Source organism: Chiloscyllium plagiosum, chromosome 46, assembly GCF_004010195.1.
Source record: "Chiloscyllium plagiosum isolate BGI_BamShark_2017 chromosome 46, ASM401019v2, whole genome shotgun sequence".
Classification (NCBI taxonomy): domain Eukaryota; kingdom Metazoa; phylum Chordata; class Chondrichthyes; order Orectolobiformes; family Hemiscylliidae; genus Chiloscyllium; species Chiloscyllium plagiosum.
This window is the reverse complement of record NC_057755.1, coordinates 12,285,668-12,306,377: the sequence shown is the minus strand read 5'-3', so window position 1 is coordinate 12,306,377 and position 20,710 is coordinate 12,285,668. Positions and strand designations below refer to the sequence as shown.

General features: G+C 40.5%; 1 protein-coding gene across 1 annotated transcript in view; it reads right to left on the bottom strand.

The window, feature by feature from the left end:
* Positions 1-1,157: 1,157 nt before the first annotated feature.
* The window catches only part of supv3l1 (SUV3-like helicase), a 39,993-nt gene continuing 20,440 nt past the window's right edge, over positions 1,158-20,710 (bottom strand). Inside the window, exons 10-15 of the mRNA XM_043683144.1 lie at positions 12,392-12,485; positions 11,833-12,052; positions 9,244-9,324; positions 8,352-8,528; positions 3,912-4,060; positions 1,158-1,785 (exon numbers count right to left, since the gene is read on the bottom strand). Coding sequence (XP_043539079.1) covers positions 1,314-1,785; positions 3,912-4,060; positions 8,352-8,528; positions 9,244-9,324; positions 11,833-12,052; positions 12,392-12,485 — 1,193 coding nt within the window. The 3' untranslated portion in view covers positions 1,158-1,313. The remainder of the gene's footprint in view (positions 1,786-3,911; positions 4,061-8,351; positions 8,529-9,243; positions 9,325-11,832; positions 12,053-12,391; positions 12,486-20,710) is intronic.

The window sequence follows — 20,710 nt, the reverse complement described above, 5'->3', positions numbered from 1 at the left end:
TGTTGGCAGCAAACTTAGATACATTATGCACAATTCCCTCAATAACCCCAACAAGCACATCCATTATTTCGATGGTCACCTCCTTTAATACCCAAGGATGTGAATTATCAGGCTCCTGGAATATCAGCTTTCAATCCTATTAATTTCTCCGCAATTCTTTCTTTTAGAACTAATTTCAACTTCTTCTTGCTAACAGACCTTGGCTTCCCTAGCATTTCTGAAAACATACTTGTGACTTCTTCTATGAAGGCAGAGCTAAAATACTTCTTTAATTGCTCTATCCTTTCCTTGTTTTTCACTATCCATTCCTCTCTTTAGAGCATAAGGACCTTTATTTATCTACACTCATCCTTTTATATTAAATAACCTTTACAATCAACTTTTATGTTCCTCGTCAGTTCACTCTCACTACTTTTCCCCCCTCATGCTCCAATTCTAGACTCCTCCCAATCCTCAGGTTCACTGTTTCTTAATATGAACTTTGGCACAAGCCCAATGAAGTGGCTGACAATCCCAAAATTGGAGAAGTGCAAGCAACAGGTCTCACCTGCTTATCCATGATCCCAAAATGTGTTCCTGCTTTTAGACTTTAATTAGTTTCTTGAACTCAGAAGAACAGATTGGCAGCAGAGGCTGTCCAGCCCTTTCAGCCCACTGTGCCATTCAATGGGATCATTGCTAATCTACTTCAACACTATTTTCCTGCACCCTACTGATAGCCCTTTAAGTTTTTAATATGGAGAAATCTGTGAATTTCTGTCTTGAACATGTTCAATAGCTGAGCTTCCACAGACCTCTAGGGTAGAGGATTTCGAAGATTCACCACCATCTGCTCCCTCTCGACTTTTTTTTTTGTTAAAATGCATTTCCTCATTCATCATACAAAATTCTCTCATTCACCAAATGCCCAAAGTTTGCGTATTCCCCACGACCCTCACTGATGCCCCTCTTTTCTGCTGCCAAGGCCTTAAGCTTTGGAATGCTATCCCCAAAACTCTCCCCTCTCTTTTAAATCTTCCATCCTTAATTGAAGGCATTATGCAAATATTAGGTGCTCTTAACACACATGGGTTGATAGGATCTGTGATACCTGCATGAACTGAGAGTTACAGTATCGGTTCTGACACCATGATCCAACAATCAAGATTACAGGGAGGCACCGGAATGGAAAATCTTTACTTTGATTTCTGTGCAGCTGGCAGTCAAAGACATCAAGCAAACTGGGAAAACCAGGTTTTTTGCACATAGTCCAATCACTTCTTTATTGTTTAAACTGGAGAGAACATTTTCAGAGTAGAATAAATATACTGAAGCTATTTCTTTTTCTTCCTCAATCCTCTGGATGTGGATTTACTTGGCTCTTGGGTCGTGGCATTTCTGGAGGTTTGGAGACCATGGCTGGCTGCCCACTCCTCCTGAAGCTGCTGCAATAATTCAGCTGTCAGATGTCCTTGCTGAACCAGCCTGGCACTCAAAGAGTCACCAGGCATTTCCGCTTTATAAACCTCTCCTCTGTAGCCTAAAATCTTGGACCCTCGTATCCGTCTAGATCCAATGTAAACCTGATCCTTGGAATTCATGTTCTCCACGTTTGTCCTCTCATTAATCCATATTCCTCCATAAACAGAAGCATCTTCGGCGCCTGCAGCAGTTGTTGTGGAGATGGAATCCGAAGCACGGATCAGACGAGTGATATTCTTCACCCCAATCTGTATGATGCTGTCCAGCTCGATCTGGATCTCTCGCACAAGGTTCACATCTGGGAACATGTCCATGAACCGGTAACTAAGACAGATGAAAAGGAACAGAGGTTAGTACCAGCTTGAGATCAGGAAGGAAAATAATTAAAGTTGAGAGAGGGGAATGGTTTGGCATAAGGGTCATCAAATAAATCACCAGACTGACGAGAAGAACCAAAAAGGAAACATCACACAAGGCTGGGAACGCACTTTAGACTGCCAAACAGTCAAGGGAAGTGGAAGGGCAAACCTAGAAGCAAATGTCTGAAATGCTACATTATTAACTTGGATAGCATTAGTGTGAATGGTTTTGGGGCAGGGGTCGGGGGTGGGGGGAATCTGAATTCTTCATTCAAGAGAACACATTTTAGCCAATCCATAATGCCCTCAACAAAGGACGTGGATTTAGTTTTACAGAAACTGAGCAGCAGGGAAAAGGGTATCAATTTGGGGAGCGCTTTTCTAGAACTTATCATAATTTAGTTGGACTTAAAGCATAGTTATAGAAAAAGATAAACATAAACTGGAAAAAACAATTCTCAACTCAAAAAAACTAATTTTCTTCAACTGTGATGTGATTTAGCTGTCAACTAGAAATAGCTCCTTGTAAGTTTATCATCAATGCCAGGTCAGTGGGAGGTATTCAAGGAAGAGATAGGGAGGATTCACATAAGAACTAAGAGCAAGAGCTGATAATTAAGATCCTTGAGCTTGCTTTGCCATTCCATATAACCATGGCTGATACTATTTTTACCATAATTCAATTTTTTGCCTGCTCTTCATAACCCTTCAGCCTATTGCTGACTAAAAATCTATCCCCTTGAATTTACTCTACATCTTGGCATCCAGCACTCTGCAATAGTGAATTCCACAGATTTATGACCGTTTGACAGAAGTCATGTCTGCACATCCCTGTATTAAATTTGTTATCCCTTATCCTAAAATCATGACCCAGATTGCCCCACAAGGCAACATCCTCATGGTGTGGCCTTAATATTCACCTACAGTAAAAGAGATCAACAAACTAGCATCTGCTAGTCAAGGAGTTCAAAGGAGAGGTTTAAAAAAAAGGAAAGCTTATAGCAGAGGGCCCAACATGTCATGAAGAAAACAAAGGTAATGAAAAACATAAATCAAGGAAAACCTGAAGGTTTTAAAAAATGTAACTACATAAACAGCAAGAGGTTAACAGTCAGGCCAGTTAGAATAAACCACAGAGATGGAAGACATTAAAATGACTCTTCACAAATATTTGGTTCTCAGAACAGTGATTCAGTATAGATGGTGTGAAGTATTAGATTAAATAAAATGAGAGGAAGTATTAAGGAGTTAAATGACTTTATGAAAGATGTAAATCTTCATTTAGTAAGGCATGGGTTAATCAAAAACACAGCAGAGATTTAAGACATATATTTGACTAACTTCATAAGGTTTTGCTTAGAAGAGGTAATAATGGAGGTCATGTCTGCACTCAGCCGAGACACGCAAGCAAAGCATAAAAATCTGTGAGCAATGATTTGACAAGACAGCAAGCCCAAAATCATCACCAACATAAGGCAATCTGTTGGAGCTCGTTTACACTCACGGGTACCATAATTCAGAAGGGACCTGTTCTTTGCAAACAACAGTAAAATGCTGAAGCCTTACCCAAGAGTTTGGGTTGTCTATAATTCCCTGTTGCTTTCCCCACAGCAAAGCTTCAGCTCCAGCTGACTTGCCAAACAAACAACTTGCTTTTTCCTGTAGTATAAGCTATTGTGATGGTTTGAAATTTGGCACCTTAGTTTGGATGAATGCAAGCTGAAAAGCTCTGTCAATGAGTCACTTTCAGCAACGTTTAACTTTTATACTACCAAGTGAAATATTTTTGATACTTTAAACTACAAGATCAGGGACCAAGAGCTGGGAAGTGGGATTAGGCTGGGCAGAATAGGTAAACATGTGTAAATCCTGTCTTAAACTGCTATAATTCATATATTTCAATCTGAACCAGGAATCAGAGCCAATCCAAGACAAGGTACAGAAAGAGACCAGAACCAATCAAGATACCGTTCAAAACATCTCAGCTTTGGATGAATAGCTATCAAATGGATTTGCTAGACAAAATGAGCTTTATCAAATATCAGAGTTGAAAGACATTCCCAAACAATGGATCCAGGCTCCTTAACTTACCTTAACCATAAGTACAGATCCAATACGTCATGCACAGCCTCCAAGTGTACAAGGTCTTTGATATTTTTCGGTGGCACTAATGGCCAGTTAATGTGTCGACATAACCACTCGAACGTCAGTGGCTCATTCCTGCTGAACTGTCTGGCAAACTAAAAAATGCAAACAGACTCAAAGTTAAGAAAAAAGGAAAATTAGACTGCAAATGTCAAATCAACAGATCAATGATGTAATGTGCTATTCACAATACTGAATGTTGTGGATATCACAATAGTGAATACACAATGCTGAATGTTGTGGATATCACAATAGTGAATACACAATACTGAATAGCCAGGAATCCTGACTGTTAGGGATCACAAACTATTTTGGGAGACCATAGTAAAATCCAAAATTTTTAAAAGATTTATTTTGATCGAAATAGCTGTTTTCCTTCTAATGGTTTCATTGTACGAGCTTATCTGGTAGAGCTACGACTCATTAACCACACCTTCCAGAGTATGTATTAATGCAACTGACAATTTTCTCTGTTGTTCACATATGCTTTCTCATATGGACCCGTGGCAGAGTAGCTTAAAGCTGATTTGCGATAACCAAGTGTGGTTTGTAATTTATCTTTGGAGGTTTCCAGTTTCCTTCCTGGTACCAATATTATAATTTAACTATTTCCTGTTCTGATGATTTCACTTCATCACCAGAATTTGTGATTATCCTCAGTTTCTAACGGCACAGGGAAAATCATCCCTCTCCTAGAGATCATTTCTTAAAATGTAACCAGGAGCTACATCCTCTTCTTTTGCAGTTTTAACATTTCTCCTTTGCCTCTTCTCAGACTTGACCCCACTATTGCTGACCCCTGAATGGAAAACACACTATAATTACAGTGAAGGATTTGGCAGTGATGTGTGGCATTGAGGTAGATATCAGCGATGATCTAATTAAATCACAGAGCAGGTTCATACATACACATCAAGAGTAGGAGACCATTCAGCTCCTTGAGCCTACTCCGCTATTCAATAAGATTACGACTGATCTATTTGTCTTGAATTCCACATTTGCACTCCCTTTTTTTCAAACTGAACAGTCTACTTCTATTGTTATGTTCTACTCATCTCCAACTCAATTATCTCCTTCAGATTAAACCATTTAACTTTTAACTTTTAACCTTCCATGAAGTGCAATTCTTCCAAGACATATTGATTGCTCCCAAACCCCAGAGGCTCAAATAAAATCTGTACAAGAAAAGCTCATGGTTGATAATTACATTTTTGCATTGATTTGATCATTCCAGACAAAGTAAATGCATTTTAGTGCATTCTCCCACGCACCCAAATTTTAAACAGACTCTACCTCCTCAGTATTTCTGAAATCAACAACAGTAGTGAACTCCTGTTCCAGCTCACTGTTGAGTTTCAGTATGTTAACTGTGTGAACCCTCTGAACTCAGTCCTCTAATCAAGTTGGCTTGAAACCTAATCTTGGCAGCACATAATCACAATTTCCTGATTTATATTCCTTCCCTTTGTATTTGAGTTGTTGTGTCCCGAATCAGAATATTTTAAACCACATCTCAGTTTCCATCTGGGATCTTCCATTAAAATGGATGAAATAAGTGTTAATTCTGGTACTGCAGGAGCTTTAAAAAGGACAAGAATTTTTCTATTGATGGTGAGTGCTCAGAACAAAAGCTCATCCGGAACCCCATGTGCGAAATACTTGAAAGTTCTGAGCAGAAAATGCTAGATGGTCTTGCAGAATCAAAACTGTTCCACACTCAACTTGTAAACTGGATTTCAAATCATCCATAAGAATGGCCTTTCTTGTTGTGTTGATTTGTAAGGGCTTTATAAGGGATTTATAAAAATAAAATGTAGGATTACTTATGTGTAACTTTAAGGGAAGCTACTGTTATAAGTTTATGATTTGGAGATGCCGGTGTTGGACTGGGGTGTACAAAGTTAAAAATCACAACACCAGGTTATAGTTCAACAGGTTTAATTGGAAGCTAGTGTGCTTCCAATTAAACCTGTTGGACTAAAACCTGGTGTTGTGTGATTTTTAACGTTTAAGTTTATGTCTCTTAGAGGTGGGAGGCAAGGCTAAACAAGAAAATGAAGAACTCTGCTGCACAGCAAGTGAGATCTGTCAATGAAGTAACTGGCTTACTGGGTTTTGTAACTGCTTGATGGGAATGGGATTCAAGTCCCAGTAGTTCAAATGAGAGAGATCAAATGCTCTGTCACTAGGGCAGGGTATCAAGACTGAACCGGGAAAGAGGGAGAGAAGTTTTCTTTTCCCATTTTCAATCTGTGTCAATGAAAGCAGCAGTTGAATAGCTGCATAAGAGGGATGGATTTTGAAAATATTCAAGAGTGAGATCACAGAAAATGTTTATTAACTGGCCACCACCTGGCCTGCCACGATCAATGATCTGTGCACATCAGGTTCCTCTGCTGCTGCACCCCCTTTAGAATTGTACCCCTATTTTGTATTGTCTTTCAATGTTCTTCCAACAAAAATGCATCACTTCTCCACATTCAGCAGTAGTTGCCCCTCATTTATCGATGTCATTTTGAAGTTCCACAGTATTCTCTTCACAATTTACAACTCTAAGTTTAGTGTATTCTGCAAATGGAAACTGTCCTTGGCACACCAAAGTCCAGAGCATTAATACACGAGGATATTACATTATACATTAATTTGGCCTTTCACCACAAAATTCTCTCAATAGTTATTCTAAAGGGAACTTCCTTATGTAACATATGTTGGGTCCCTTATGAACTGAATTTTCCCAGTATTCACCGTGTACTAGTAGGTTGCATTTAATAGGTATTACAGCAGTAATTAACTCTCCAAAATTTTAGTGCATGAAAACAATGGGAAGACTTAGGAAAAACAGACAGGTCATGTCGTCCAAAACCAGCATCTACAATTCATCTGGTAGCAAACACACTTATTTGTCTTCTTTCTAAGGTCATTTTCAAAAAGAATAGTAAACTAACCCTCAGATGAAGGCATGAAATGGGGTGATAATAGTTGTCCCACTGTGCCATTGGCCAAAAAAAAAAACTGTCACTACAAACAGAGAGCACATGAGAGAGCGCGGGAGAAGTACTCAGGATAGGAATTGCCATGGGAAGCCCACAGGAACTAGGCCAGTTCTACACTGGAATAACTACACAGAAGCCGCAATAGGTAAGGAACCAGATACCACGCTGGAGTGGTACCATGCTAAGACTAAGTCAAATCCATGCAGGAATCAAGAATAGAGCAGACTGACTGCAGAGTGCAGTTTTCCCAGACAGCAGTCTTCACCAGGCAGATAGAAGGTAGATCAGAAGGAAAGGGGATAGGGAGTCTTCCTCCTATCACTGGTACTTCCTATCCTCTGGTATCACTGAATTATTTCTAAACGTCACAGTAGTATATTTTCTTTCTCTAACTAATGGTATCATATTTAAACTACTTCTGAAACTCAAAAGCTATCAGATAATTGCAATTAATAGTTGACTGCTTAACTATGATCACGAACCCTGAAAACACAGTTTATTAAAGCCAATAGACTGACTACTGCTTGTCTGGACAACTGCCAACATTTTGTGTGGTGTAAGAACAGTATTGCCACACGATTAATGTAGAGGCTTTATTTCAGGGAATTGTTCTTCCAGAAAAATATAGCTCACTCTCACTTCTCATTCAGAAGGTCGAGAGCTCAAAATCTGCAGCAGAGGCCGCAAACATGCTGCACTGTTAGAGGTGTTGTCTTTTGATGCCAAGTTTAACTGAGGTTTAGTCTGTTTTCTCTTAAGAATGCAAATAAGATCCTATTGTCCTGATCAAATAGCAGAGAAATATTTTCTGGTATCTAGCCAATCCTTACACCTCAAATCATTAAATTTTGGGCAGCACGGTGGCCCAGTGGTTAGCACTGCTGCCTCACAGCGCCAGAGACCCAGGTTCAATTCCTGCCTCAGGCGAGTGACTGTGTGGAGTTTGCACATTCTCCCCGTGTCTGCGTGGGTTTCCTCTGGGTGCTCCGGTTTCCTCCCACAGTCCAAACATGTGCAGGTTAGGTGAATTGGCCATGTTAAATTGCTCGTAATGTTAGGTGAAGGGGTAAATGTAGGGGAATGGGTCTGGATGGGTTGCTCTTCGGAGGGTCGGTGTGGACTTGTTGGGCCGAAGGGCCTGTTTCCACACTGTAAGTAGTCTAATCTAATCTAATCGTCACATTGCTGTTGATTAAAGACTGCTGCGTGCACACTGCATCTGCCACATTACATCATCATCTACACTTGCAATACATACTCCACTGGAGTATCTTGAAGTCAGAAAACGTGTTAAGTAAATCCACATTCTTTGTATCATAATGTAATGGTTAATGTATGAAGAAGGAAGAAGAAACAATCTCATTGGTATATGACTGACGGATGAGTAAAATACCTTTAAAAAGGAGGTGCAGACAAAGGGATGCTTCCTGTTTATTGGTGCAGTGCAGAAAACATATCGTACACGGAGATTCAATGGGATATGCTGAATCATATCAGCCAGGAACTTGAAATCATCGATATTGCACACGAAGTATAGTCCATCGACTTGCGAGAGGCTCACAAATATGTCCTGTGTTCAGAGGAAAGGCAAGAAAAAGTAAAGGAACATTGGTTTAGCTTTAAATTTGTAGAGAAGTGATCAGTCAATAAAGGTGTTTCACAAAGAAAGGATTCATTTGAAAACACTACTTTTCAGAGTGCTGCTTCTTTATCAGGTGCTAGTGAGACAGGAAGACCTTAGACAGAATTTAAGGAAAAGATCAAAAGGCCATTCAACTCTTGTGAGTGAATCGAACACACCTAAGATGGCTCTTCAATTTTTAAATTAGTTAGAAAGGAGGTGCAGGTTTTGATTGATTTAATATGCCAATCTCAGAATTTCTTTCAAGTCATTGCCCCAAGATAAAGTATTGATAACACCATAAGTTATCACAAGACAGTGACTTGAAAAAAATTCCAGGATTTGCAGTTTAAATCAATCGAAACCTGCACCTCCATTCTAACTGATTAAAGATTTAAGAGCTGTCTTAGGTGTGTTCAAAATGTTCACGAGTTGTATGACCTTTTGATCTTTTCCTTATAAATTTTGCATCTAAGGTCTTCCTCCCTCTCTAGCACCTAATGAAGGTGCAATGCTCAAAAACTAGTGCTTTCAAATAAACTTGTTGGACTACAACCTGGTATTGTGTGACTTTTGACCTTGCTCAACCCAGTCCAACATTGGCATCTCCACATCTTCACAAAGAAATTTCACAGTAAGCAGTAACTCTGAGCAAAACACTTACGATCAGATTTGACAGGGTGGCATCTGGCAACTGGTAGGCAAACATCTCGATCTGGTCTGCTGTGGGGTGCAATCCTGCTGCCTTAAAAAAGTTCAAAGTGGATAATAAATAAATACGTTTTAGAAGTTGAAACATCTTCCACCTTCCAAAGACAGGTGTTATTGAATGATCTTATAATGCTAGTCAGCGGGAAGCTATCAGAAGGCAGAGCAGAGTATAAAACTACTGGAACTTGGGGCACCGTAGCTGCAAAAAAAACTGGACTGATGTCACAGGGAGGCTGTGACCTGATTGGCTGGTAGGAAATCTGTACTAAATTTGAAAAAGAACCCAGCAAAGTATCAATAAATTTAATTAAATCATTTAAAAAAATATATAATAAAGTAATTAACTAAGTAGAAATGATTGGACAGTGATGCGTTCTAGCTGTATGATGTGGGAGCTGGCTGATCCCATTGTGAACTGCAGTGACCACATCTGCAGCAAGTGTTGGTTGATCAAGGAACTTCGGCTCAGAGTTGATGAGCTGGAATCTGAGCTTTAAACACTATGGAATATCTGGGAGAGAGAGAAGTACCTGGACACGGTTTCAGGAAGCAGTCACAGCTGGTAGATTAAGTACTTAAAATTAGTTCAGTGGCCATGCCCAGCAAGATGTGACAGAGGAGCCTCAGCTCCCTGAGTGGACAAGGAACAGGGCTTCAGGGAGGATGAGCCAACTGAAAACTGAACCATGGTACAGGAGGCCATTCAAGAGGGGAAGCAAAAAGGTAGTTGTCGGGGGCTCTATAATTAGGGGAATGGTTACGTCCATGCCACCCACCAACCCACCCTCTACATCTGGCACCTACCCTTGCCGCCACATGAGGCCTAAACTGCTGTGCTTTTCCAGCACCACTAATCCAGAATCTGGTTTCCAGCATCTGCAGTCATTGTTTTTACTGCCACATGAGGTGAAAACCTGCACCCACACCTCCCCCCCCCTCAGCTCCATCCAAGGTCCCAAAGGATCTTTCCATATTTGGCAGAGATTTTTCTGCACATCCACCTTCCTCAATTACTATGTCCGTTGTTCTCGATGTTGGCTCCTCTACATCAGGGAGATAGGCTCCCAACTCGCGGAGCATTTCAGGGGACATCTCTGGGACACACACACCAAACAATCCAATTGCCCTGTGGCCGACCACTTCAAATTCCCCTCCCACTCCCCGCAAGACATGCATGTTCGGGGCCTCCTCCACTGCCAAATCAATGCCTTGCCTTCTGCCACAGGACCCTTTAACCACATGGTTACAATATCGATTTCACGAGTTTTCAAATCTCCCTCCCCCCACCTCATCTCAGATCCAACCCTCCAACTCTGCACCGCTCTCTTGACCTATGCATTTACCTTCCCACCTGCCCACTCCACTCTGCCCACTGACCAATAACAATTACCCCCAACTGAATCCACCTACTGCCTTCCCAGCTACCTTGCCCCCAGCACCACCCCACTATTTATCTCTCAGCTCCCTTGCCCCTCCACATTCCTGATGAAGGGTTTATACCCAAAACATCGACCCTCTTGCTCCTCAAATGCTACCTGACCTGCTGTGCTTTTCCAGCACATTTTTTGACGTCAAAATTCTCTTGCCAATTTGAGTACCCCAGTTTAGAAGAATTATTTCACTGCCTTTGCTTTAAGCTCAAATAATTTATTACTTAATAATCTGTCCAACAGTATAGCTGTTGCTAGGAAGCCTATAAACCACTTCCATCAGTATCTCTGATTCGTGATCTTCACCTTGACTCATACAAATTCTCGCTCATGACCTCCGTCCTCACTAATGCCTTTAACCCATCCATTTTTTTAACGCAGCATCCCCTCTTTGCCAATCTGTCCCAGATTCTTATATATATATATATAATATATATATATATATATAGAGCGCACTCTAGAATATTTTATTTTCTTAACCTTCGCCATGTTGTAACCAAGTCGCTGTATTACAATTAAATACAAACTACTTTTCTGTATTTGGGATACTAGCTCATCTATATCATTGTGGATACTTTGAACACTCAAATAAAGTGCTCTGAATTTCATTATTTACAACAATCATTGAGCTTTATAAAAAAAAAATTAATTTAGGTATTGTGGGCTTCACTGGCTGGGCCATTATTTATTGCCCATCCTTAGTTGCAGAATATATGGTAGTGAGGAGCTGCTTCCTTGAATTGTTGCAGTCTATTGTTGCAAGAAAACCAGTAATACCATTAGGGAGGAAACTCCAAGATACTGATTAAAAAACAGTCAACATATTTCCAAGTCAAGATAGTGAGTTGCTTGAAGAGGAACCATAGTGGTGTTTCCATGTTTCTGCTGCCCTTGTCTACTGTGGGGAGTATTCCATTATACCCTTGACTTGTACCTTGTGTACACACTTTTGGGAGTCAATGAAGTGAGTTACTCACTACGTATTCCTAACCTTTGCCTTGCTGTTGTAAGCCACTGTACTTATATGACCAGTCCATAGCAAATTCTTGTCTATATTAACCCACAAGATGGTGATGATGGGGAGCCTTACCTTTTTTCTTCAGTATGCTCACCTCAATGGGTTCGACGGTCCTGCTCAGGATTTCTTGCAGCACAGGAAGGTCATCCCGATTCATTGTAGTAACTTCCCCTTCTTTAAAGGCGGAGCTGAATCTGCCAGCTCTGCCAGCAATCTGTAGGGCCTGTGACGTAGTTATCCGGTCCATTTCTTTCTCTCCTTTTTCATTGATACTTGGTTTCACAAGAGAATTGAAAATTATGCGTTTTATGCTCCTGAACAAAACAGAGAAAAATTGTTCTTGCAGATTATTAGATGATAGAACTGGGCTTCAATTAGTTTGTTCCACATTGTCCTGTGATCCATACAGGGAGGTAATCTCACAGTATCAAGCACCCTCTTGTAGAGATAGCAATGAATATAACTAAATGGATAAAGTCCCTGGCCCTTATTGCCAATGTCTCTCAGTCTACAGAGACTCACTCATAATGAATGGTGTGCTGGATGGACTTTGATTCTCTGAAGGCGAGGAAGCAACAACCAAGGCACATAATCTCAGCACAATTCGTTCAGCAAAGAAGTGAAAACAGCAACAAGGTGAATGGTTTACTCACAGATTTAAACCCATTCCAATGGCATCAGTAGCAACAAGGATCTTACAGGGATCGTCAGGGTCATTGAATTTTTTTGCTTGAGCCAACTTTGTTCCTAAGATCAAGAATACAGACACTGTCAGTAAACTGAACCAGACCACTGAGGACTAAATGTCACAACACAAGCACCAGTTGCAGCAGCTGACGATGCATGCTGTGCATCATAGAACAGTACAGCACAGTAAAGGCCCTTCAGCCCTTGACGTTGTGCCGGCCTTTCATTCTACTCTAAGATCAAACTAACCTACATACCTACATTGTACAAACTTCCATGTGCCTATCCAAGAGTCGCTTAAATGTCCCTAATGTATCTGACTCTGGTATCACTGCTGGCAGTGCATTCCACGCACCCACCACTCTCTGGGTAAAGAACCTACCTCTGACATCTCCCCTAAACCTTCCTCCAATCACCTTAAACTTATGCCCCATTTCCGCCACGGGGAAGAAGTCTCTGGCTATCCACTCTATGTTTCTCAATATCTTGTACAGTAAAAAGGATTATTACTTTAACAGTAAAAGGTTGCAGCGTGCTGTTATGCAGAGGGACCTGGGTGTCCTTGTGCAAAAATCACAGTGGGTTGGTCTGCAAGTACAACAATTAGGAAGGCAAGTGGAATTTTATCCTTCATTGCTAAAGGAATTGAGTTTAAAAGCAGGGAGGTTATGTTGCAGCTGTACAGGCTGCTGGTGAAGCCACACCTGGAGTACTGCGTGCAGTTTTGGTCTCCTTACTTCAGAAAGGATGTACTGGCACTAGAAGAAAGTGCAGAGGAGGATCACTAGCTAGATTCCAGAGTTGAGGGGATTGGCTTATGAGGAGAGACTGAGTAGACTGGGATTATATTCATTGGAATTTAGAAGAATGGGAGGGGGGTGTACCTTATAGAAATATATACAATTATGAACGGAACAGTTAAGATCGACGTAGAGAGGATGTTTCCACCCTGGTAGGTGAAACTAGGATAAGAGGTCATAGCCTCAAAATTAGGGGGAGCAGATTTCGGACGGAATTGAGAAAGAACTTCTTTATCTAGAGGGCTGTAAATCTATGGAATTCCCTGCCCAATGAAGTAGTTGACGCTACTTCAGTGAACGTTGTTAAAACAAAGGTAGATTTTTTTTTAAACAATAAAGGAATTAAGGGATACAGTGAGAGGGTGGGTAAGTGGAGCCGAGTCTGCGAAAAGATCAACCATGATCTTATCGAATGGCAGAGCAGGCTTGAAGGTCTACTCCTGCTCCTAGTCCCTATGCTCTAAGTAGAATGAGAGACTCTTGTATCATTCTATTCAACAGTGATTTCTATTTGGCAATTGCCAAACATGTGAGGGAAAACTGTGGCCCTGATATGTGGGTCTCATTCTGAGTCAGGGTACTACACTGTTAAGACGCTGGCTTTTCACAAACCAGTTAGGATTATGGGTGGAAAGAGGGGTTTGACAACAACGCAACCAAAATCAAACAGTATGCAAAGGCTGGGTAATAAGTAGAAACAAACAGTATGCAAAGCTGAGGTCTCAACAGTCTGATTATGCATTCCACACAGACTTGCTTTCTCTCAGTGACCAGTACTTGCAGACTGAAATTTGCTGATTCTTTCCAACCTAGAATCAAGAATCAGAGATCGAACAGAACAATAACAGCAGGACAAAGAAGCAACCTTACAATTTGCCCACATTGACAATCTCTCATCATGATGAGGAGATAGAACTGTCACTCTCATCAATATTAAAATTCTCTTGTGCAGAATATATTGTACTTGACAATACTGAATTGCTGCAGAGAGACATGTTGCCAAACCATTTTATTTTACACTCATTAGGATAAAACACAAGGATGCCAAATTTCGAACCGTCATGACCAATTATATAACAAACAGTTGCTGATTGGTTGGCAAGTTGACTCTGATTAGCCACTAACAATGTTAACAGCTACGCAAAGAACCGATTTAAGATAATCAGCCAAGGTCAGAACACGGTTCTTCAACACTTTATAGAAGTGATCATTATCCTCACACACACGTCTGCAAATAGAAAGGAATAAGTTTAGTCTTGTGCCTTTATTCAGTTAGCCAAGATTTGAGAACCTTTAGTTTCCTAGTGGTTCTTCCATGGACATCTGCATATCAAATGGGCAGATAGAAGCAATGGTTCTTACAAGATTTTCTCCTCCTTGCAATCATCTCTCTTATTGATATACATCATTTCTAAATTTTCATAACAAACAGACTCAGAAACTAGGAACAAGAGTAGGCTATTCAGCCTTTCAAGCTTGCTCCTCCATTCAGTATGATCATGACTGATCCTCTACCTCAATGCCACAGTCCTGCTTTCTCCTTATGCCTTTAAGGTCTGAAATTTTACCTATCTCTTTCTTAAATATATTCAATGACTTGGCCTCCAAGGCCTTCTGTGATAGAGAATTCCATTACATTAAGTGTAAAAATCTTTCGTCATCTCAATCCTAAATGTGAGGTCATGTCCCCGATTCCAGGCTCCACAATATGAGAAAACAATTCTCCCCTGTGGAACCCTGTTAGAATTTTACTCCACTTCAATCAGATCCCCTCTCATTCTTCTAAACTCTGGTAAATACAGGCCCAATTGAACCATTTTCTCCTCATACAACAGTCCCACTATCCCCAGTATCAGCTAAGTGAATCTCTACTACACTCCCTCTATGGCAAGTATATACTTTCTTAAAGGTCTCACCAAGGTCCTGTCTAACTACAGTAGACATTCATACTTTGGAACTCAAATCCAGTGACAGCTAATATTCCATTTGCCCTCCTAATTGTTTACAACATCTGCTTGTCTACTTTCATTGGCTAATGTAAGGGACAGCCAGGTCCAATAGAGAGGAACCTCTATTATCCAAATACCAATTAACTGAAAATCGGATTACATCAAAGATGTGTTTCCAACAGTCATCGTGTCTTTTGTTTACAGTGATTAAACAGGCACCTCCCGCACTCTCTCTCCACACACACTTTCCCTGGAGTTCTTTCTTAAAGACCCCTTCCCCAAATAATCTCTCCAACATTGTCCTGTACAGAGCAAAGGTGGAACCTGTCAAAAAGTTGCAGTAAAATGTGTGTGGGGCTGTGGCTGCGTGTGGGTGTGCTGTTTGGAGACTTACCCCACAAAGGCAGCAGCAGCAGTCTTGTTGTTGATGTCCAGTCCGGCTGCCCCGGAGAGGGGGCGAGAGTGGATGAGTTTGGGGGGCGGTGTCAGACTGGGTTGGGTGCGGGAGGGTTGCACGGGGGCAGCAGGCGGTGTTGGGTGGGGCCTCACATGCTGTCTTGCTGCCTTACCTCCTGAACGGAGGGCAGACTTTAAAAATTCAGAGCTCTAGAGGAAAGGCATTTAATCGATTAACCAAATAATCGATTATCTGAATGAAATACTGCCCGCCCATAATGTTCGAATAATCGAGGTTCCACTGTTTTGCCATTTAAAATAATAATCTTTCTGGTTTCATAGCCAAGTGCATAACTTCACATTTATCCATGTTATACTGCATCTGCCATGTGTTTATCCATTCACTCAACTGGTCTAGATCTCCATGAAGCCTTACTGCATCATCCTCACAACTCTGGCCAGTTTGATGTTGTCAACAGACTTGAAAATGTTGCATTTGGTTCCCTCATCCAGATCATTAAAATCTATTGTGAATAGCCAAGGTCCAATCACTAATACTTGAGGTACCCCGCCAGTCATTGCCTGCAACTCTGGAAAACAACTCATCTATTCCCACAAAAACAGAAATGGCCGGAGAAAAAAATTCAGCCAATCTGGCAGCAGCTGTGGAGAGAAAGCACAGCTACCAGCTAATATTTCTAGCCCACTGTCAGTTCTGAACAACGTTTATTAGATTAGATTAGATTACTTAGTGTGGAAACAGGCCCTTCGGCCCAACAAGTCCACACCGCCCCGCCGAAGCGCAACCCACCCATACCCCTACATTTACCCTTTACGTAACACTACGGGCAATTTAGCATGGCCAATTCACTTGACCTGCACATCTTTGGACTGTGGGAGGAAACCGGAGCACCCGGAGGAAACCCACGCAGACACGGGGAGAACGTGCAAACTCCGCACAGTCAGTTGCCTGAGGCGGGAATTGAACCCGAGTCTCTGGCGCTGAGAGGCAGCAGTGCTAACCACTGTGCCGCCGTGGGCGGCACGGTGGCACAGTGGACTTGAAACATAAAAACTCTGCTTTCTCTGTTTTTGTTTCAGATTTTCAGCATCCATAATATTTTATTTACTATTTATTTTGATTCTGCTATCTGTTAACTAACTCTTGATCCATGCCAATATATATCCTCCCATCCTATTTGCTGTAATTTTCTGTTCTCAGTCCGATAAATGACTAGTGACACTCAGATAGATGCTTGGAAAAGAAACTAAATGCAAGTACAAAGAACATTCCAAGTAAAGAGTGCTGCATGCTCTCACACAGTCACTAACTCCTCCCTCATTCCCAATCTCTTCCCTCCGGTCACATCGGAAAGTTTCCCATTTTAATGCTCCAATCCCAGATAATCCTCACATGCCTCCTCCATCCTCAAAATCCAAAAATGACCCTCTCAGCATTACTGAGCCACTAAACCGTGATCCTCTCTCATTAGCAATACTATTTGCCTCCTACCTACCTGCTACCTTGAACTTTGTTTCCTACCATGTTCCTGTGGATTTTCGACTTTAAAGAAAATAATAAGAATATTATTACACAGTTAAATAAACAAACATTATCAAGGCCAATGTTTTACTTTATCAATGAAAACATGATGCAAGATGAAACTGAGAACACAAGCAATTCTCCCAGAACTGCATATGATAAAGAATCTATTTGAGTTCGTGGTGGTAAATCAGCATTCCTGAAAAAAAACTGTAATTATGCCGAATAAAACTGTATTGTGAGTCTTCATCAGTATTATGGGGATTACTTTACAACTTTGTTGTAAGAGTCTTTTTAATATATTTCTATGTTACATTTCACTTACACTACCTAACCCACTTGATTGGGCAGTTCCTAGGAGCAGGTTGATTCCACCTCTCAGTTCCATTTCCTTAACTGCACTAGGGCCAGACATCTACATGCATCACATGAGCCTCATTCCATCTCTCACCTAAATTTACAATGCTCTCAACTTATTTTTAAAAACCTATCATATTTGTATACATTCTTTTGCACAAGAAGAAACATTGTCTTTGTATCTCTTGTGTCAAATACTTTCTTAACTTAAGAACTCTAGTAGGTCTCCCTCAATCATTTTTTACTCTCATCTCGCACAGACTAAGGGATGAGGGAATCAATCTCAATGTCAATACATATACCTAAGCATTACTGGCATCAGCTTTGCAGATCTTCCTTGTGCCTTCTTCAGGAACTCATTTTCTTTTGAATAATAGTGACCAAAACTGTAAGCATTATTTCAAGTGCGGTCGAACTAATGTTCAATACATGTTTCATGCTTTGTTTTTTAATTCTATCTCTCTAGGAGTAAATCCTAATTTTTGGTTTAGTTGTACCAGAGGTTAGCAAGGCCATAAAACAGAAATCAACATTTGTACTCAGGAGATCCTTTTCTTCCTCTGCCGGATCTGAGAGTTTTACCTTCCAAGTAATAAATGACCACCGTGTTCTCCCGACCAAAACATTCACATTATAAAGGTCACTACTTTCACTTCATTCACTACTTCTGTGCCCATTCTGAATTTATTAATTTCCTCCTGGACCAAACGTAACAAATTAATACACAATGAATGGTAAAACCTTGAGAAACACAGGATCAGTAGGAATTCGGTTTGCATGTCCACCAGTCCTGTGGTATTAGGACACCTGTTAAGGCGGCAAATGGTATACTTGCCTTGATCAGGCAAGGCATAGATTTTAAGAGCAGGGAAGTTACGCTGGAACTGCATAAACATTGGTTAGACTACAGCTAGTGTGTAGTTCTGGAATCCACATTAAAGGAAAGATGAGACTGTACTGGAGAGGGTACAGAGGAGATTTATCAGGATTGTTGCCTGTAGTCTTAGCTACAAAGAGAGACTGGACAGACTTGGGCAGTTTTCTTTAGTGGATAGGAGCTTGAGAGGGGACATGATTGAGATGTATAAAATAATGGTTAAACAGGAAAAAAAGAACTTCTCCCCTTGATGGAGGGGGGCATAGCTTTAAAGAAAGAGGCAAGAGGTTGAGAGGTGGTGTGAAGGAACAACTTTTTCCATCTAGAGGATTGTGGGAATCTGGAACTCACTGCCTTTAAGGGTATTAGAGACAGAAACCTTCATAACATTTGAGTAATATTTAGATGTGCAATCTAGATGCCAAGGCATACAAGAAAATGGGATTAGAATAGTTAGGCGATTGGTTTCAATCAGCATGGACACAATTGGCCAAAGGGTCTTTTTCCATTCTGTACATTCCCATGACTTTTGATAACATTTATTTTATTGTGGCAGTTTGCTGCACTGAATTCAATGCAGTATTTCCTACTTTCAAAATTGCAGTCTTGACAGATGTTATAAATCCAAGTTATTCTAAGGAGGAAATGGAGACCATCACATATTCAGGCAGATGACAAATGGGTAAAAGGTGATCAAGTTGTATGACTGGTAAGTTATAGAAAGGAGGTGTTGCAGGTAGCACATGAATTACTAGTAGGTGGTCATCTAAGAGTAAGGAAAACTCAAGCCAAAGTACAAAAACATTTTTATTGTCCTGGACTGCATTAGGATGCAATTGAATTTTGCCAGACATGTCATAAATATCAGGTAATTGGAAAACCTCAGACAGTGATAAAACCAGCACACTTAGTACCCATTCCTGCATTTTGGGAACCTCACACAAGAGTCATATTTGATTGCATAGGATCCCTCTCAAAAATAAAATGTGGGAATCAGTATTTAATAACCATAATGGATGTGTTTACTAGATTTCCAGAGACCATTCCATTACACAGTATCATGACTAAAAGGATTGTAGAAGAGTTACTCAATTTCTTTTACTAGATACGGACTACCTCAGGAGTACAATTGGACCAAAGGTCAAATTTTACAATCAAAATTATTCAAGGGAGTTATGGATAGCTTAGAAAATAAACAATTCAAATTCACTGGGCCGGAAGCATTAAACAGTGACACCAAACTTTGAAGACCACGTCGAGGGCTTATAGTCAACACTATCCAGATGATTGGGAGAAAGGAATTGCATTTGTATTTTTTTGCAGTTAGGGATGCACCTGATGAGTCAACTAAATTCAGTCCATTTAAATTAGTTTTTGAGCATGAGATGAGAGTATTATTGAGATTAATTAAGAAGAAATTGGTGATTCAGAGTTATAGAGCACACATTTGGACTGTACGTCAAATTTTAGGGAACAATTAAGTGGAAAGTTTAAGTAGAGAGGGTGAGTTGGTTAGACAGCATTTAAAAGTAGCACAGCATATGATGAAATAGGAAGCAGATAAGAAAGCAAAAATTTGCAATTTTGCTAGTGGTGATAGCGTTAGTGTTACTACCAGTGGTAAGTGAACCTTAGAAGGCAAGATTTCGGGGGCCTTATCAAATCAAAAGGAAATTGAATGAGTTGAACAACTTGATAAGAACACCAGATAAAATTAAATCTCAGTGTGTCATGTGAATATGCTGAAAAGATATTTTGATAGGGAAGGAAAGCAAAAGGGGAATATGTTACTGGTTACAACAGTGAAGAACCGAGTTCAGATGATTCTAAATTGGACATTCCTCAATGTAAATTGGACAATGAGAAAGTTCTCAAAAATTGGGATAAATTATTGAGTTACCTTCCAGAGGAAAACTAAAATGATCTGGAAGAGTTACTACAATTAAATGGTGAATAAGCTGGGAAGTACTAATCTGACTATGCATAATGTAGATATAAGAAATGCTGTTCCAATTAAGCAACATCCTTAGCGACGTAATCGTCTAACATTGGAAAGGTTCTAAAAGAGATTGAACGTATGCTCAAAGAAAATATAATCAAAGCGAGTTGCAGTGAATGGACCTCACCCATAGTAATGGTGCCAAAATCAAATTGTACCCAATAATTGTGTGTATTATCACGAGGAGAAAGTGAGGACTGCAGATGCTGGAGATCAGAGCTGAAAAAGGTGTTGCTGGAAAAGCGCAGCAGGTCAGGCAGCATCCAAGGAGCAGGAGAATCGACGTTTCGGGCATAAGCCCTTCTTCAGAAATGAGGAGGGTGTGCCAAGCAGGCTAAGATAAAAGGTAGGGAGGAGGGACTTG